This window comes from Mastigoproctus giganteus, chromosome 1 (assembly GCF_048544385.1).
Source record: "Mastigoproctus giganteus isolate SK-2022 chromosome 1, ASM4854438v1, whole genome shotgun sequence".
NCBI classification, from domain to species: domain Eukaryota; kingdom Metazoa; phylum Arthropoda; class Arachnida; order Uropygi; family Thelyphonidae; genus Mastigoproctus; species Mastigoproctus giganteus.
This window is the reverse complement of record NC_143575.1, coordinates 71,641,697-71,661,973: the sequence shown is the minus strand read 5'-3', so window position 1 is coordinate 71,661,973 and position 20,277 is coordinate 71,641,697. Positions and strand designations below refer to the sequence as shown.

Genomic DNA, 20,277 nt, shown 5'->3' with positions numbered 1-20,277 from the left:
ATATGTGCATAACTTGAAAATTGCATTGTAAGACACTGCTTTTATAGCAGGACAAGTTGGAATCACAAAAAAAAAAAATAATAATAATAAAAAATATATATACTCACCTGGCTTAAAAGTTTTTGCTGTCTGTCATTGTCTTCCTGAAGCTTCTTGATTTCATGACGCAACTCCTGTTCTACACTACCTGCTTTTATTTTTTCTGCTTGCAATTCTGCTTCAAGTTGCCTGAAACAGAAGTACAGTTTTCAATATAGAAATAATGAAAATATTCAACATCACTGAATATTTCCTTAGTGATATTGAATTTACTGTGGGAGCTTGTTCATGCTTTTACTGCAAGTTAGTCTGTCTTACAAAAAATAAAATAAAATTAATTTAAAAAAGTGCTGTGTTAACAATATATTTTTCCCCCCTTTTCCTTTCAGTGCTTGTTTATGATGAAATTTTTTTTTAACGTTATTTCGAGCCTTCGGTTTTTTTTTGTTTTTTTTCCCCCTTCACATTTCTAACTTTCAGCTGAAAATATAAATGTGATGTAAATAAAATAAAAAAGTGAATAATATTAATTTATTTACTAAAAACTATTTACATAAATCTGATGAGTAAATAGCATTTACACAAATAATTAAATCACTTGAAAGAAGCTTTTAGGCAGTCCTCTGCAAACAGCTTGCTATATACCATTTGTATCAGTAATATAAACAACTTCGTAAATGTAGGTAGTGTGGCACATTTCAGGTGCATTAGCTAATAGTAATTCATGATATTGAATTTACTGTGGGAGCTTGTTCATGCTTTTACTGCAAGTTAGTCTGTCTTACAAAAAATAAAATAAAATTAATTTAAAAAAGTGCTGTGTTAACAATATATTTTTCCCCCCTTTTCCTTTCAGTGCTTGTTTATGATGAAATTTTTTTTTAACGTTATTTCGAGCCTTCGGTTTTTTTTTGTTTTTTTTCCCCCTTCACATTTCTAACTTTCAGCTGAAAATATAAATGTGATGTAAATAAAATAAAAAAGTGAATAATATTAATTTATTTACTAAAAACTATTTACATAAATCTGATGAGTAAATAGCATTTACACAAATAATTAAATCACTTGAAAGAAGCTTTTAGGCAGTCCTCTGCAAACAGCTTGCTATATACCATTTGTATCAGTAATATAAACAACTTCGTAAATGTAGGTAGTGTGGCACATTTCAGGTGCATTAGCTAATAGTAATTCATGATTTATAACAAACAAGCAAACAAAAAAAAGAGAAACAAAGTAACAACTTTTATGCATGAACCCCATTTCTGCACCTTCACCACACATTGCTCATTCATTCTTCTAACCAATGCATGGCAGCAAACATAATATCCAGTGCTTCAGCTACAATATGCAGTACATGGATAGCCTATTTCAAGGGTTTTCAAAAAAACTTTTTTTTCACTTGTTGATTTTGTCATTTCCATCATTATTTTAATAAATAATGATGGAAAACTCATTATTTATTAAAAATATAAAATATTTAAAAAACAGAGGTAACATTCAGTTCATGATTACTTACCAATTACTTTAGTAAAAAAAAAAAAAAAAAAAAACCTATTTTACTATTAAACCAAATTATTATTATTTGGTTTAAACCAAATAATAATAATAATATTATTATTATTATATTAATATATTATTATAGTTTTATTATTATTATTAACACAATACAATACCAAATTATTATTATTTGGTTTAATACTGCCATTTTAGTTTCATAAAAATCACGAGACAGTTGTGGCTGATGGTTTGCAATAAGTTGTGCGGTATCTGGGATAAAATTAATTAATTTGATCGTTAAGTACCTACGTTTTTATATGTTCAGCATGTATCTTATTTTTTTCAGAATATTATTATATATTAATTTTAATATAATAATAATATTATTATTATTATAAATATAAAAAAGGGTTTAGGGCAGAAAGCCTCAGACCATGAAAAATTTACTAGAACAACAAGTTAGTGCAAAGCATCATTTTAGTTTGTAGTAAATTACCAAAGTAAATGAAATGGCATGTTTTTGTTACATCTCATATTGTGAATGCCTTCAACGAGTTACCTAGTACTGCACTATCTTGAATAAGCAATGGTTCGCCAGACTAATATTACTTATTCTCAACAAAAATACCACCACCCAGATGGCACTGTTTCGAAGCTTGTTGGTCTCAGACTACGTCTCAGATTATTAAGAAACTCATGAAGGCATTCACAATATGAGATGTAACAAAAATGATGCCATTTCACCTACTTTGGTGATTTACTACAAACTAAAATGATGCTTTGCAGTAACTTGTTGTTCTAGTAAATTTTTCATCAGCACACTAGGCTTACAGCACTAAACCCTTCATGATTTAAGAGATTGTTTATGCATGGGTAATGCACACACATGTCATTTCTACTACCAAAGTAGTTTTATGTATTTATTTATTTTTTTTTTTATGAAAACCCCAAACACGACGGGTATTAGAACCTATTGTACTTAGTACGGTGCTTGGGTTGGAGGTTGAGAAGACGAAAGAAGATATTTGACATTAGACTTAAACTTCTGTAGACTGCAATTTTCAAGAAATAAGTATGAAGGAAGATTGTTCCAGAAAACACAGTTGAATGAATAAACGAGGAAGATGAGTTGATTCTGTGAGTTTGAAGTTGGACAGTAAATGGATGTTGGTTGATGGCGGCACATACTGGGACTGTTTTGAAAGAGAGAGCGGGAATTATAGAAGCCAATTCAGAAGAACACTGCCCATGGAAGTATCTGTAGAAGAGGCATGCAGCAGAAGCAGTACATCTATGAGACAGCGAGTGGAGAGACTCTGTTAGAGAGGAGTCATTAATTAACCTAACTACCCTCTTCTGAATGGAATCTAGAAGCCTGAGAGAGGCTTTGGGGGAACCGTCCCACATTGGGAACTATATTCCACGGTAGGGCAGATTTGCGAAAACTTGGTTTTCTCTTTCTCTCTCGCTGTTACTTTTCTTCCAAGCAGCTGTTGTACAGAGTGAACAGCTGCTTGGAAGAAAAGTAACAGCGAGAGAGAAAGAGAAAACCAAGTTTTTTAGATGCAGAGAAAGCAATATCTGTAATGTGCTTGTGCCAAGAGAGATTAGAAGTCAGGGTAATCCCCAAAAGAGAGATATCATTTTGCCTAGAAATCGGAGTGTCACCAAAGATAAGCATAGGAGCAGAAGAATCCTTTTTTCGAGATATAACATATGGCAGAGAAGAAAAATGCATGGGATACATACAAATTAACACGTGACACAGAAGCCTATGATAGATACAAGTTGATCTGTATCTATCATAGTTACAAAGGATCTAACCAAGTTACAAAGGAGGTTAGGCAGGCGAAGGCAGATTACGAGAAATCTTTGGCAAGGGATGCAAAGAAAAACAGCAAAGAGTTCTTTACTTATGTAAACTCTAGAAGGAAGGGGATGAATCATATTGGTCCACTTGATATCGATGGGTCAACTGTTGATGATCCTGCTCAGGTAGCTAACAAACTGAATGAATATTTTGCATCGACATTCACACATGAGGTGTTATTCAGCGAGGGGAATGCCAGAGGTGTATTCAACTCTGGCAGTAAGCTAGAGAATCTTGTAATAACTGAGAGAATAGTGCAGGAGAAATAGTTGAAGATAAATACAAGAAAGGCACCTGGGGTGGATGGGATCTATCCAGTTATATTAAAGGAAGCAGCAAAGGAAGTAACAAACCCTTAGCCATAATTATGAGAGCTTCCTTGGATTCAGGGTAAGTACCCATGTACTGGAGATGTGCAAATGTAACCCCAATTCACAAAGGAGGATCAAAGGGTGACACAAATAATTATAGACCTGTTAGTTTAACTTCTGTTCCTGGAAAATTAATGGAGGCACTGGTTAAAGAAGCACTGCAGGATCATCTAGACAAGACTTCAGTCATAGCTCAGACGCAGCATGGTTTTGTTAAGGGGAAGTCTTGCCTGACCAATTTGATTGGATACTATGATGCAGTCACAAAAGAACTGGATGCAGGGAATAACTTTGATATTATATACTTGGATCTTAGAAAGACTTTTGATACTGTTGCACATGGAAGACTGCTGCACAAATTGGAGCAGCATTGGAGGCAAATTGCTGCTGTGGATAAAGGGGTGGTTGAGGGGGAGAAGACAAAGAGTGGTAATCAATGGACACTGCTCATCGTGGACTAATGTTATTAGTGGAGTCCCTCAGGGTTCAGTATTGGGTCCATTATTGTTTTCTGTATTTATAAATGATATTGATGATGGTATATCAAGCTTAATGTCCAAGTTTGCCGACGATACGAAGGTTGGCACGGTTGTCAAGGACACTACTGACACTATGCTACTGCAACAGGATCTGGAAAGGTTGAGCAGATGGGCTGAGAGGTGGCAAATGAAGTTTAACATTGACAAATGTAAAGTACTACATATGGGAAACAGCAACCCCAGAGCAACGTATCAACTCTGTAGTACTACGCTGACAGTGGTAGAGAATGAAAGGGACCTGGGGGTGGTTGTGCAGGCAGATATGAAGTTTTCTGAGCAGTGCAGACAGGCTGCAAGAGTAGCTCATGGTGTATTGTCGATGATATATAGGAATTTTACTAGCAGGGATAAGGAGGTGGTTATTCCCTTGTATAAGGCAATGGTCAGGCCACACCTAGAGTACTGTATACAGGTCTGGAGGCCTCATTTCAAGAAGGATGTAGAGATGCTGGAACGAGTACAGAGAAGGGCAACAAGATTAGTGAATGGAACAAAGGGGTGCTCTTACGAAGAAAGGCTTAAGTTTTGCAAATTACAGTGTCTGGAGACTAGGCACCGGCGAGGTGATCTGATAGAGGTGTATAAAGCCTTGAATGGTTTGAGCATGCTCAATGCTGATGGGATTCTTCCTCTTGCTCAGAATAATCACCTGAGAGGGCATAAATTCAAATTGAGAAAAGACAGATGTAGGATAGATGTGAGGAAATTTGCCTTTAGCCAGCGGGTGGTTGGTTGGTGGAATAAACTTCCATCCCTTGTCGTGGAAGTTGATAGCCTAAATAAGTTTAAGGCTCAGCTGGACAGGTATTTCGAATGAACAGAGGGGTGAAGTGGAAGTGGTTATTTTTTATTTATATATGTATTTTTTTTTTTTTATTATTTATTTATTTATTTTTTTTTTTTGGCTGATGCTGCATAAGCTTGCTTTCTTGCATCAAATACCTCTACTAATGCTAATGTAAGACAAGACTGAGTTTTAGAAGGATTAAAATCAACTAAATTGTCTTTGCCCCACTGGAGCATTACCTGAAGATCGGCATTTAAGGAACTGGTAGCAGCCTTTCAAGAAGTTGAAGCTGATTGAGTAGGGCAAGGTTTCTAAAATGGAAAGTGGAATGCAATGTGCTATCATCGGCAAAACTATGGATAGGATTTCCAGTCAATGGAAGAAGGTCACTAATATACAAGAGGAAAAGAGCGGGGGGAAAAGAAATGAACCTTGGGGGGACACCAGCATTAGTGGAGAAGTTAGAAGAGTGAAAGTCATCTACCATCACCCTCAGTGAGCGATCAGAGAGAAAACTTGATAACCAATTAGAAAAAACAGTTGGAAAACCACAAGATGGAAGCTTGTTTAGGAGACCTTTATGCCAAACACGATCGAAAGCCTTTGAGATGTCAAGAGCAACTGCTTGTGTTTCACCGCACTTTTCCATTGAATTTTCCACAAATGGGTAACATAAGTCAGAATGTCACCAGTGGATTGACACTGATGGAATCCATACTGGCGATCACTGATCAGATGGAAGGTTTGTAGGTAGTTTAAGAGTTGCCGGTTAATTGATTTCTCCATTACTTTGGAAAGAGTAGAAGTAATTGCGATGGGACGATAATTGGATGGGAGGGATTTGTCTCCCTTTTTAGGAACTGGCTGGATATGAGCAAATTTCCAAGCAGAAGGAAAAACACCTTTGGAATAAGAAAGTGAAAAAATGCGGCAAATAACAGAAGAAAGTTCAGGAGCACAGGTTTTGAGAACAAGTGGAGAAATTCCATCAGGACCTGGAGCTTTCTTAGCATCAAGATTTGTCAAAATCCTTCTGACATCCTTTTGAGGGAAGACCAAAGGAGGCATTGAATGGAGCGTGTTGGAAATGGTGGGAGGTGTTTTACCAAGATCATTAATACTTGAGTTGGGAGGAAAATGGGATGGTAGCAGGTCAACTTTATCCTTGGCTGAAGTGATAACAGAACCATCTGGTTTTGACCGAGGTTCGAGCAGAGATGGGCAAAAGTTGCGACCAATAGCTTTGGCAAGAGACCAGAATGCTCGGCTACCATTAGGGCAAGAAGCAAGTTTTCTACTCTTAGGCTATTCAAAATCTAGTTTGGATTGATTAATAACTGCTTTACAGTTGTTGCGAGCTTTGGTGTAGGAAGAAAATGAAACTGAAGAATTGGAATGAAGCCAATTGCAATATGCAACGTTCTTCTCTTGAACAGCTTTAGCACATTTATTGGAAAACCAAGGTTTAGATAAAGGATGAGATTTTAAAATGGAGTGGTGAATAAAGGATTCCATTAATACAAGAATAATTTCACTAACACGATCTGAGCAAATGTTGACATCAGAAGTTTTGAAACAGTAATCCAACCAAGGAAAAGAAGAAAAAGGTCATCCTATTTTGCATTCTTGTAATGCCAAACAATACAAGGTTGGGAATAGCCATGAGGTAATGGCTCCATTGGAGAAGAGACAATCAGAAAGTTGTGATCTGAGGTGTCTAAAGGAACACTCACTTCAACCGTGTACTTAGAAGGGTTGTTTGTGAGAAAAAGATCAAGTGTGTTGGCTGTATGGTTAGGATTGTCTGGTATTCTTGTAGGTAAATGAACAATATGTACAAGGTCATTAGTAATTGCAAAAGCCTCAGCATCTTGACCAGCTGGGTCGGTGTGACTAGAAAATGGAAGCCAGCTGGAGTTGGGAACATTAAAATCACCAAGAAAAATTACCTCACTGTTAGGAAAGTTGGATTGAAGAAAGTCAAATTGCAAAGAGAGGAAGTCAAAGAGCTCCAAGTGATTAGTGGAGTTGGGAGAATAGTAGAGACAACAGATGAATTTGACAAAATGAGGTAGAGAGATTTTAAGCCAAAGAAGATCGAAAAGAGGAGATTCAAAATTACCAAGGAATATCGGAATGGACATATGCACAAGTACCACCTTTGTGGCAAAAAGAATCATGCAGCGAATAATTTGGGCAACTGAGATGAGCAGTAGTTGAATCAACCGATAACAGATTCTGTCAGAAAAAGTACATGGGGTTTGGCAGACTGCAAGATTAGAATTGAGACCATGTATATTTGTGAAATGAACTAGGAACTGTTTGGGAGGTTTAGATCTTTTCACAGATAAGCTTATTCTATTAGTTCAGGGGTTTTTAACCTTCTTAGTTCCACGGACCCCTTTGCCAGTCAGGTGAATGCCACGGACCCCTTCTCAGAATAATGTTTTTGAATGCCTAAAAGGCACTTCCATAGCCAGGTGGGAAGGAGCAGCAGTGCGTAGCACACGCTTCTTGATTAGATCAGGGTTCAAACCCGTCACCGCCAAATGCGGAGAATGCGGAAAGGTCAGGGAATGACCACCGCATATCCCGGAGCAATATGACCATAGTTGCTAATGCTCTTAAAAACCAAATAACAAACAAACAAACAAATAACAAATGCATAAAATAAAATTACAAAAAAATCAATTTAACGAAATAGTTACCAAAATTTAAAAAAAACATTAAACAGTAATATATGTGTTTCTTTCTTAACACATTGAATAATAATACAATACATTTAAAATATAGGAAAGCTGAAGTTATATTTTATTTTTTAAGGACATATCAGTGTGAAGACTTGTTGTTTATCTTGAATAAGAAAATTAAACTGTGGTGTGGTATTTGACAAGGCAACACGCATGTCATGTTGGACATCTAATCGATTTCAATTTTTTGTTTTCATTGTTACAAGTGCTGAAAATCCCGATTCACACAGATATATTGTTGCAAATGGTATCAAAGCTTCCATAGCTCGCTTTACAAGACGAGGATAGGCTTCTCTCAGGGAACATCAGAATTCTCCAAGGCTTTTTGAGGTAAACTCCAATCATAGTAAGTTTTTTTATCTAAGATCAATGAGTTCATCTTTGGTTAGGTCAACGTCTTCGATACAGTTTATATCAGAAAGAAAATGATTTCGGATCCATGGTTCAGTTTTCATGCCATCAAGATAGAAATAACTTTTAAGAGTTCTGTAATGTTTCCAAGTGTTCGCAGATATCTCTTTTCAAAAAATTGAGAGAGAAGTTTGCATTTCAACTACATCTTGGTAAAGCACTTCCTGCAATGGTGGAAAGTTTGCAAGAATGTCGGTCTCTACTCTCTTCTTCCATATTGGTAAATTAGCCAAGAAAGCTTGTAATATTTCAGTTGCATCCATAATGGTGACTTCATGACCTTGAATGGAAAGATTTATCTCATTCATATGGTGAAAAATATCTGCCAGGTAAGCCAACCCATGGATAAAATCCTTTCTTTCAAAATGTTCCAAGAGTGGGTTTTCTCTTTCTTCCAGAAAAAGTGAAACTTCTGCCCTTAGTTCGAACAAGGCTTCAAGACTTGTCTTCTTGAAAGCCAGTGCACTTCTGTGTGGTAGCGAAGCACTTCATATTCTGCTCCCCATTTCTTGACAAAAATCTTTTAAAAATAAGATTTTTAAAAATTTAGATTCAGAGAACTTCTTTTGATAAAGTTGATAACTTTTATGGCTGTTGACAATACTTCTTTTGGGGTTGTTGGAAGAGTCTTTGTTGCCAGTGCATATATGTGTAAAAAGCAATGAGTGATGATGACTTAAGGAGCTTCTTTTTTCACTAAAGTAGCAAAACCAGATGTATTACCATGCATCGCAGGAGCTCCATCAGTGCAAAGAGAATGAAGTTTTCCTTTCATTCAAAGTTTCATTTGTAAAAAAAATAACTTTTTACCATTTCGAAAACGTTGATGGCCTTTGTAATTTCCGAAAGAGACTCACAAAATAAGAATTCTTCTTTGATGGCGTCAGCATGCACATAGCGAACAAAAACAAGGAGCTGGCTACATTGAGAAATGTCTGTAGTTTCATCCAATTGCATACTGAAGGGGAATGGTGAGGCTGCCATTTCCTCGATGACCTGCTTCAAAATATTAAAAGGCATATCAACTATTCTAGAATGTATTACATCATTTGACAAGGGAACAGCTTCAAGTTTTTTTCTCTGTTCCAGTCCACAGATCAGTTCGACCATTTCCAGTGCACATGGCTTTACTGAAGTCTCTCCAATAGGGTGGGCTTTTTTGCCATATTGCTCTGGGAATATGTGGTGGTCATTCCCTGACCTTTCCGCATCCTCCGTATTTGGTGGTGACGGGCTCGAACCCCGGTCTAATCAAGAAGCGTGTGCTATGCACTGTTGCTCCTTCCCACCTGGTTATGGAGGCGCCTGTGAAAGGACGTGTAATGTTGTGTACTGCTGAAAGAAGATGGACACCGAGCGTTCCCTTTTTAGGAAAGCATCTTGAATAGATGTTTTCAGTCTAATTAAGTGGTCCAAAGTGGACCTGTTCCTTCGGAAGCCACTGAAAATGAGAGAGAGAGGGTCAGATGCAAGCACTGACTCTTCTCTCAAATAATTGGCACAGACAGCTAGTCAGAGCAATACAATGATAGTTTTCAGAGATCTGAGATCTTTTCCTGGCTTAGCAAAAGCAAGAATAGTTGCCTTGCACCAGGTGCCTGGAAACTGCTCTTAAAGTAAGATTAGAAAGAGCAGAAGGTCCACGGATTTTGGTGCAAGGTGTTTGATCATTTCATAATGGACGTCTGGTGCAACAGCAGTAGCCTTTGTAAGGGCAGGTGCTGTTTTCAGCTCGTAGATGGCAAATGGCCCATTATATAGGTGGAAACCCTTTGATGTAAAATTAAGGGCTAGTTTTTCAGTTTTTTGTTTAAGGACCAGAAACTCTGGGGGAGTAAGTTGAAGTGCTGATATGTTAGAAAAAGTTTCTCCAAGAGCATTTGCTATTGCAATAGAGTCTGCAAAAGTACATCCATTATATTTCAGGACCAATGAGGGGTGTGTGGTGTATTTTCTCTTCATTTTCTGGATTTTTTCCAGGACAAATTAGTGCTAGTCATCTGGGTAATAGTGAATGTGAAATGGATCCACAATTTCTTTTGACTCTGATGGCAGATGTAGCATGCTTTGGCTCATGCATGTTTAAAGACTAGAAGGTTGGCTGTGGTAGGATATCTTCAGAATATCCCCCAAGCTTTGTTTTGATCATTTTTTCTGTTGTGCATTCAGCATTCCACTTTGGTTTAGGAAAAGGTGGAAACCGTGTGGATGTTTTTGGAAATGCATTTGCAGCTGCATGGATGATACTTTCTGCAATGTACATAACTGCATCATTGATAGGCTCCCGACTGAATGTGTTTATGTCAAAACTTGCCAGAGGTTGAAAGGCATTCCAGTCAGCCTGACAGGAACCTAACAGGAAGATGAAGTCTCCCATTAATTAGGGTGGCTATCACGGGGAGCAGATAGAAAGATCGATTGCAGAGAATGCACAGGGAGGCATTTGGAAAGTGTTTGTTCCCACATTTAGGAGGAATGGTCGTTGTCCATGAGCATATGTTCTATGACTCGTCCCCTTCCATTGAAGTTAGCACTAACCCACAGGGGTTATGTCCTTTGAAATTCCCAAGAATTAGAACAGGGGAAAGCATCTGCAAAATGAGATCATCAAGGTCTCTTTGGAAGAAGTCAGTCCCAAATGGCAAGTAAACAGAACAGACGGTTAATAAAAACCCAGCCGTAAGGCAAAACTGCTACTGCTTCTAAGTTAGTGGAAAGCAGTACAGGTTGGAAAGGGGTCTGGTTGCCCACAAGAATGGCAACTCCTCCATGGGCAGGTCCATCCCCAGCTCTATCCTTAAGTATGATAGTCATCATATGAAAGGAAGAGTTTTCATTCGGCTTGAAATATGTTTCCTGCAAGCAAAAGCACACTGCTAGTGCTTTTGCAGGAGGGCCTTTGGCATTAGTAGAGGCATATGATGCAAGAAAGAAGCTCATACAGCATCACGCAAAAAAAAAAAAAAAAAAACCTTCCCATTTCATTCATTCATGTACACTCCAAAAGTGTCTAGTTCTGCCTTGAATTTATTTAAGCTGTCTACTTCCACACGACAGATGGAAGTCTGTTCTAGCAATCAATTATCCACTGGCTAAAGGCAAATTTCCGCACAATTATTCTACAACTGCCTTTCCTCAATTTGAATCTATGCCACCTCAGGTAAGTAATCTGAGCAAGAAGAAGAATTTCAACAGCATTGAGCCTGCTCAACCCATTCATGGCTTTATACATCTCAATCATATCATCTCGCAGGTGTCTAGTCTCTAGAAGCTCTAGTCTGTTGTTGTTATTTGGTTTTTAGGAGCATTAGCAACTAAGGCCATATTGCTCCGGGGATATGCGGTGGTCATTCCCTGACCTTTCCACATCCTCCATATTTGGTGGTCACGGGCTTGAACCCCGGTCTAATCAAGAAGCATGTGCTACGCACTGCTGCTCCTGCCCACCTGGCTACGGAGGTGCCTGCGCTCTAGTCTGTAAGAAGTCTAGAAATTCTTACCTTTCTTGGTAAGAGCAACCCTTTGTTCCACTCACCAATCTTGTTGCCTTTCTCTGTACTGGTTCCAGCAGATCTCCATCCTTCCCAAAATAAGGCCTCAGATCTGTATGCAGTACCCAAGGTGTGGCCTGACCACTGCCTTATACAAAGGAATAATCACCTCCTTATTGCTGCTAACAAAATTCCTGTATATCATTGACAAGACCCCATGACTGCTCTGGCAGCCTGTCTGAACTGCTCACTTAAACTGAGTTCAGTATGAATAAGGAATTAAGGTCCATAATTACCACAGACTTGGAAAAAATAAAAATTTGTGCAAAGTTTGTTCCACACTATTTGTGTGATGAGGAAAAATTCACTCATATGACTGGATGCACACACACAATGGTTAATGTGCAGATGTTTCTGGCTCAAAAGCAGATTGCAATGCTCAACTATCCTCCTTACTCCTCTGACTTGGCTCCAGCAGACTTTTTTCTGTTTCCCAAGGTGAAATTGAGATTGAAAGTAAGCTGACTTAGTAGTATTTATGACATTCAGAAGACATAACAGGTGAACTAAATAACATCACAGAAGATAAATTTTCCAAGTCTTTCCAAAACTTTCATGAACTGTAAGTCTATTCAATCCCTTGGAGGCTAATTGGAGGGAGATCAGTAATAAAATATTTCTTTATCCACATTTGAATCCATGCCTTATTTGAATTCAGTCTCATTACTTTTTTGGTGCACTGTGTAGATACACTCAGTGATCACTGAATTGTGGCCACCCCCATCTGTAATGGACTAACAGCTTTGTACACTAGAGCATTGGTAATTTGCATCTGCTTGTGCAAGTCACAGTGATAAAGTAACAGTTATGGGACAAAGTAAATATATCATGGAGTTCCAAAAGAGCATGATTATAGGAGCTCATCTATCAGGTGCTTCGGAAACAGCACGTCTTGTCAGTTGCTCACAGCCTAGAGTGGTTAAGGTGTACAAAGAATGATGTTGAATGGGTCAAACCACTTCCTGTCAACAGAACCATAAAGGATTATGTAAGATGAACGTTCATAGTGAGTGAAGGGTGCAGCGCGTTTTAAGGAATCAATGGCAGATCACTGTGTGAAGAACAATATCAAATGATGATGCACTGCACACTCAGAGGTATGGGGTTCGACAGAAGAAAACCAAGGACATCCTCTCCTCACCACTGATGGTGAATTCTGTGGTGTCAACACCACGTTGGTTGGAAACTGTATGACTGAAAATGAGCATGCTGGTTGGATGAGTCTAAATACCTGGTGCAACACGCCAATGGATGACTTTGTGTGGCACAAGGAACAGAAGTTCATGGTCCCATTGTGCATGGTATCCACTATCCAAGCAGGTGGTAGTTGTTTAATATGGGGGTATGTTTTGCTGGCAAGAGCTATACCCCTAGTGCGTATAGACCAGTGTTTCACTGGTGAGGTTTACTGGCAGCTCTTAGGAGACCACTGTGCATCATGCCACCTTGCATTTTTTCCCAAACAGAAACAGGATCTCCTAAGACAATAATGCACAATGTCTTCAAGCCAACACTGTGCACAAGTGGTTCAAGGAACATAATGAAGAAATCATCCACCTTGATTATCCTCCAAACTTACCCGACCTCAATCCAATTTAACACCTGTGGGACATTTTGAAAAGGTATGTGAGGCATATGGTCATGCAACCGTCATCTAATCCAACACTATGGAATGTCTACAGATCCCTATAGACATCTTCAGACACCCAGTGGAGTAAATGCCTAGGTGAATAGCAGCCTATTCACCTATCATGCAAATGGATAACAGCTACACAGTATTAGGTAGGTAGTCATAATTCAGTAATCACTGAGTGTATATATCCAGCTCCTTGATATAACATGGCCTCTGCAGTTCATTGCAGGGGCCATGTTATATCAAGTTAAATGTTTGTATTCCATACTGCTGCTAAATAGAAGCTGAAATGTGCCATCAGGTGATAATATACATCTATTGCAGAGTCTGCAAGTGAGAGCATTTGGCATAATGCAATGGCATGCTAATATTACAGAATGATGCTTTCAGGTGACATAATTTCATGTGCACAGGAAGGCATTAATGAAATAAATTCTGAGGTGGATGCAATTTTTGTGGATGCTCCTGCATTGACTGTGATATGTTTTTGGAACTGTCTATAACAGGAGATTCCTGTGTGCGCATGTGTGTGTGTGTGATGTAAAGAGAGTGAGAAAATACAACAAAATTTTGGTATTTTTAGGGATGAGAGTGAACCCATGAGGAGAGTAGCTGATGCCTTGGAAAGAAATAAATCACAGGGCTCATCAGGTGCCGAGGGATCCAACTTAATGCTGGAGTCTGATCCCATGCATCTGGTTGTAAGGGATTGACAAAATGGTATTACATATGTAGAACTGTAATTCTGAGTGGTTCAGTTATTATCAAAACTGAAGATGTACCGTGTAACAGAGAAAAGTGGAGAAGGACATATGAATGTCTGCCAGGGCCAAAGGTTGATGATTACCAACTTTTACGGACACAAAGATACTGTTATACATGCAAGTATTAAGAACACTGAACATAGGCAAACTCAGATCTCAGTTCATAATATATGAGGTTTTTGAGAAAAAGTCAGGACTCAATAATGTGAAGGTTTCCAAAATGGACAAGCAATCCCAAGATCTCATGACTTGCAGTGGTGGTCACAATGATGGGTAAAATCTGAATAAGTGATTCCATTAAACATGTTAGCAAGTTAGTTTGTATTGCTATGCCTACTTGTCCATTATAGCGATTTTAGTTGTTATATCCATCTGACCATCAGTTCCATTTCTGCTGTTCACTTCATTTAGTGATTTCAGAAATGTTTTTCCCAGTGACATTTAGAGGATACCTAGCTTTTAAAATTTGTTTCTGTATGTGGGGTTGTTAAATTTCCAAACAGTATATAAATTTTTATTTTCAATAAAAGCTGGTTTTCCCTCTGCATCTGTTCCAACCCTCTGTAGTTGACAGAAATGTCAAACTGATGTGTCAAATTTTTACCAATGGCATAATAGGATACCTAGCTTTTTGTCCTTTTTTTTTTTTTTGATTTCCTCTTAATGCAGTAGGTAAAAATTTGAAACTGTTAAGTATAATTACTTTGCCATTGCTGACAAGTGTAGTGAGCTGGAAATTTTGTCATGAAATGCAGAACATGTATGGAAGGAAAATCACGACAGTTAATGAAAACATTCCAATCCAAATTAAAAAGTCACTTACTGTTTGTAACTTTTAACAATGGCTGGAGTGGGGAGAAGAGGAAGAAAAGTTAAAAGCTAGTTATCCCTTTAGGCTATTGGTAAAAATTTGACACATCAGTATGCAATTACTGTTGAGTACAGTGTGCTGAAAAAATTTTCCATGAAACATGTCTGTAACATGTACAGAGAGAAAAGTCAGTTCTGACAGCAAGAAAGAAGTTTGCTCAACTTTCAATCATAATATAGCTCATATTGGGGGGGGGGGGGTCAAACACTGCTTGGAAATTTTTTTTAACACTGACCCTATATACGGAAACAAGTATTATAAGCTAGATCTTATGGCATCAGTAAAATATACACATATCACTTTATCAATGCTGATATGGGGTGCCAAAAAATGCCATGAAACATGGCTGCAACACATATGGAGAGAAAATAAGCTCCAGTAACAAGAATGAAGTGAACCTAACTTTCACATGTAGAACAGCTATGATTAAAAATAAAAAGCCATGTACCATTTGCAAAATTTTTAACTTCACGTACAGAAACAAATGTTAAAAACTAGGCATCCTCTTATGCCATTGGTAAAAATATTAGCTGTAGTGGGAATGGTAATATTGGCTATTGGTGCAATTACATCCCTGTTTTATAGCCCAGGTATGAAAATACTGTCTTTTTCATATATGAAAATGGTATGAATGTCTGGTGGGTGTAGCTTGTTTGTTTGTTTGTTATTTCGTTTTTTAGGAGCATTAGAAACTAAGGCCATATTGCTCCGGGATATGCGGTGGTCATTCCCTGACCTTTCCTAGCAACCTTCTTATTTGGTGGTGACGGGATCGAACCCCGGTCTAATCAAGAAGCATGCGCTATGCACTGCTGCTCCTTCCCACCTGGCTACGGAGGCGCCTGTGGGTGTAGCAACACTATTGACTCTCTCCAATGAGTAAGTAACAGGAAACTAACCTACCAATGTGTTTAGTAGCATTGCTTATTTGTATTTCACAAAATGATGTGTGGGAACTGGACCACTGAACAGCCAGGACTCCTTTTTCATATTTTCACAGGTTATACACATGTTAGATCCCTATCAGTGTTCTCCCCAAAAATTTTTGCCAGTTGGGTGGGGAAGACTTTGCAATATTATAAAATTTTCTGTTATTTATAAATGTGACTTAAGCGATCCAGAGCAAACATTAATTAAAAAATTTAACATTAGTAAATTAATAAGAGGAGTTTACCTCAATATAGTATGTGGAACACTTCCGTATGATACCCTCCAGAAATTAAAACGGAAAAAACGAAAAAATCGACAACTTACCGGTACATTAGAGTAAAATATAAATAATTAAATAATTAAAGTAAAATATAAATAATTAAATAATCAATTTAACACAATTCAAAATCAATTTAAAACAATTAAAATTCAAATTAATGCAATTAAAAGAATCTAACGAAAATATTCAAAACGATTTTCCTTCCTGAAGCTGACAATGCTTTTCGACCGACTGTCGTGATCACAGGAATGAAAATTACCGAATCAGGCTAAACCTGCAACTTAAATAGTGATTATATGTCTTCGCGCATGCGCGTAAAGGTCCACGCATCGCAGATCAAATATGGCCGCCGAACATTAACAGAATTCTCGTGTAATTTAATTTCAATGGTTTCTGCAATTAATAGTCGCGTATAATTACGTTGAACGTTAAGTATTTTGGCCTCGTTAAATAAAAAGTATGTTTTTCGTTAATGGCATGAAAGGCTAATTCTGACACTGCTGAACGAGAAGCACGAACTGAGGCTTCGTGTTGATTTACACGAATATTAAGAGAAAACCGCGTCGAACCTTGGTAAGACGAGTCGCAATCACCACAAGAAATGTTGTATACTAGATCATTAATTTGTGTTGCGAACGCGGAAAGAACCAAGCGATTGTTCAGTATAGTGTGTAACTTCCGTATAGGCCTAGCTATAATTTTAAATTCGGTATCTTTAAAGAATCTGTTAAGCTGTTTGTGCCACTGTTCAACATATGGGACAGAAATAAAGTATTTTTTGATATTACCACTGTTGATTGGTGTAGTATTTTGTATCCTATCCTTAGCTTGTACCCTAATTCGATTTATTGTGTTAATGGGATAACCCCTGTTCAAGAATCTGCTAGTTAATATTTGTATTTCTGAGTCCAAAGCAGAATTTGTCGTTCAATATTTATAGGCATTTAGAAATTGATTAAAGATAATCGATCTTTTGTAGGTGAACGGGTGGTAGCTATTATAATGTAGAAGCATACCGCGTTCGCAACACAAATTAATGATCTAGTATACAACATTTCTTGCGGTGATTGCGACTCGTCTTACCAAGGTTCGACGCGGTTTTCTCTTAATATTCGTGTAAATCAACACGAAGCCTCAGTTCGTGCTTCTCGTTCAGCAGCGTCAGAATTAGCCTTTCATGCCATTAACGAAAAACATACTTTTTTATTTAACGAGGCCAAAATACTTAACGTTCAACGTATTTATACGCGACTATTAATTGCAGAAACCGTTGAAATTAAATTACACGAGAATTCTGTTAATGTTCGGCGGCCATATTTGATCTCCGATGCGTGGACCTTTACGCGCATGCGCGAAGACATATAATCACTATTTAAGTTGCAGGTTTAGCCTGATTCGGTAATTTTCATTCCTGTGATCACGACAGTCGGTCGAAAAGCATTGTCAGCTTCAGGAAGGAAAATCGTTTTGAATATTTTAATTAGATTTTTTTAATTGCGTTAATTTGAATTTTAATTGTTTTAAATTGATTTTGAATTGTGTTATATTGATTATTTAATTATTTATATTTTACTTTAATTATTTAATTATTTATATTTTACTTTAATATACCGGTAAGTTGTGGATTTTTTCGTTTTTTCCATTTTAATTTCTGGAGGGTATCATACGGAAGTGTTCCACGTACTATATTGAGGTAAACTCCTCTTATTAATTTACTAATATTATTATCAACGTAGAACATATTGAGTATTACAGCTCTGTTTCATACTATCTAATAAAATTTAACATTATATGCTCCTGTTGCATTGATCTCAATCGCATAGTATGTTCAAATTAATATTGATTGAGATCAGTGAGCAGTACCATATGGTACTATACGGTACCTCGAGAATTGCTTAAATTTTAGCTAGATGGTCAGTTAAATTCACCAGGTGGTGTGCCCATTTGATAGGTCTTGGGGAGAACACTGTCTATGATTTAACCTGGAACTTAGGCTGAGGGAATAGGATTTCAGTGATGCTAATCTGAAATAGCATCAGCATCATGAGGTCCCCCTCACAATGTGTAGATGCCCACATTAGATGACTAATGATGGCAAGTTTCCTGTTCACAAATGACAATTTACATTCATGTGATTAAAATCCCCTTTAATAATAACTAATTTTTCTAGGTACATGTGTCATCATATATGCAAATGGAAAATTCAAAGTGTCTTATTAAGGGGGATTTTAATCATGTGGACATAGACTGGAATTTGCAAACAGGCAATATTTCTCCGATTTCAGCTTGTGTAAGTCCACATTATCTTGAACCCTGCGAAAGCTTGCACTGAAAGCTTTCTCTGCTGATTTTAAAAACTATTGAAAATATAAAAATGGCTGCTATTTCTAGTAAACAGTTAATTTGTAGCACCACATTGCTGGTAGTGTTTCATGACAATCTGTATAGAGGCATAATTTTTTGGCACTGCGTTGAAAATTAAATCACTTAAGTGCTTCTATTGAGTTAAGGAGAAAGGGAAACAGAGGTTTTGGAGTTTCACAGGCTCTCAGAAATGACTCAAAGTGCCATAAAAAAATGGAATTTCAATATCACGAGAGCATCACGAGGACCATTCTTTATAATCCTTAAACACTATGACAACTTTAGCCTGAAGTGGAAATTGTATAAATTCTCTTAAATGCATGTTAAGAATTGATAAAATTTAATCAAATAAAGATATATCAATGTAGAGGTTATTAGTGCAAAGACAAAAATAAGTGATGACAAGTTTATGATTTTTTAAAATTATTTCTGAAGATTTTCAATTTTTTTAATGATTTTCTGCTGAATTTTTTTTTTAAGATTTTAATTTTATTTTTGATAATAGTCCTCCTCTAACATTTGACTATAAAGTCAACATATTAAAAAAATATAATATGTGAAAGCATTTACGTACACAGTTTTTTTAATTTTTAAAAAAAATTTAAATTCCTTGAAAAAAATTTGCTCTGGGTCATGCAAGCAGTCCAGAAACCCAATTATAAAAGAGTTAATGTTTGTGAAAAACATTATTAGTAGATGCAGCAGGAACAAAAGTAGGAAATGAAAGATTGATTGATTGATTGATTGATTGATAGGGTTTTATTGGCGCATCAGCAACTAAGGCTATAATGCGCCAAAAATTTGTTATAAAAAGTAAAATTTTCAGTGACCTAAAGAATTAGGTCGCTAAGTCAGGGTAAAAAAGCAAGTATAGATTGTAAAAGACAAATATCAGTAAATAACAATAAGATTTTTTTTTTTTTAAATATTAGTAAAAAGGTTTACTGATTTTAGAAAATTAAAAATAGCAGACACATGGTCATTGTCAGATAAAATCTGACTGAGTGTATGGGGCTCAGTCAGATGATTAAAAGCGGTAAAACGAGCATTTCTAAAACTGGTACAATCACATAAAATATGTTCAATGGATAAAATGGTGTCACATTGTTCGCACATAGGACAGTCATCTGCCCTCAGCAGAAAAGAATGTGTAAGATGACTGTGTCCTATGCGGAGACGAGCTAGAACAACTTCCTCCTTACGATTCCTGCGCAGACTAGACTGCCACGGTTCAATTACAGGCTTTATACGATATAATTTATTTGCAGTCTGTCTATTCCACGAATCCTGCCATTGGGAATTTACCTTTTGATGTACTATTTGTCTGTAGTCTGTATAGGGGACTAACAGGCAGCGGTTATTATTGGGAATTGCTGATTTGGCTGCGGCGTCAGCCAAATCATTTCCCCTAATCCCAATGTGGCTAGGAATCCAGCAGAAGCGGATGTCATATTCGCTTTCATGGAGAACGTGAATCTTCTGCTGAATGCTAGACAGAACTGGATGAGGATTATACCTCACAGATATTAAAGCCTGTAACATGCTAAGAGAGTCGGAGTATAAAATGAACCGTTGGTATTGGCATTTACTAATATGATCCAAGGCTAACTCTACAGCGTG

General features: G+C 37.2%; 1 protein-coding gene across 3 annotated transcripts in view; it reads right to left on the bottom strand.

The window, feature by feature from the left end:
* didum (dilute class unconventional myosin) overlaps positions 1-20,277 on the bottom strand; it is an 814,019-nt gene that overhangs the window by 209,911 nt on the left and 583,831 nt on the right. For all 3 annotated transcript variants that reach the window (XM_090373351.1, XM_090373360.1, XM_090373369.1), the window contains exon 29: positions 108-228. In XM_090373351.1, coding sequence (XP_090229477.1) covers positions 108-228 — 121 coding nt within the window. The remainder of the gene's footprint in view (positions 1-107; positions 229-20,277) is intronic.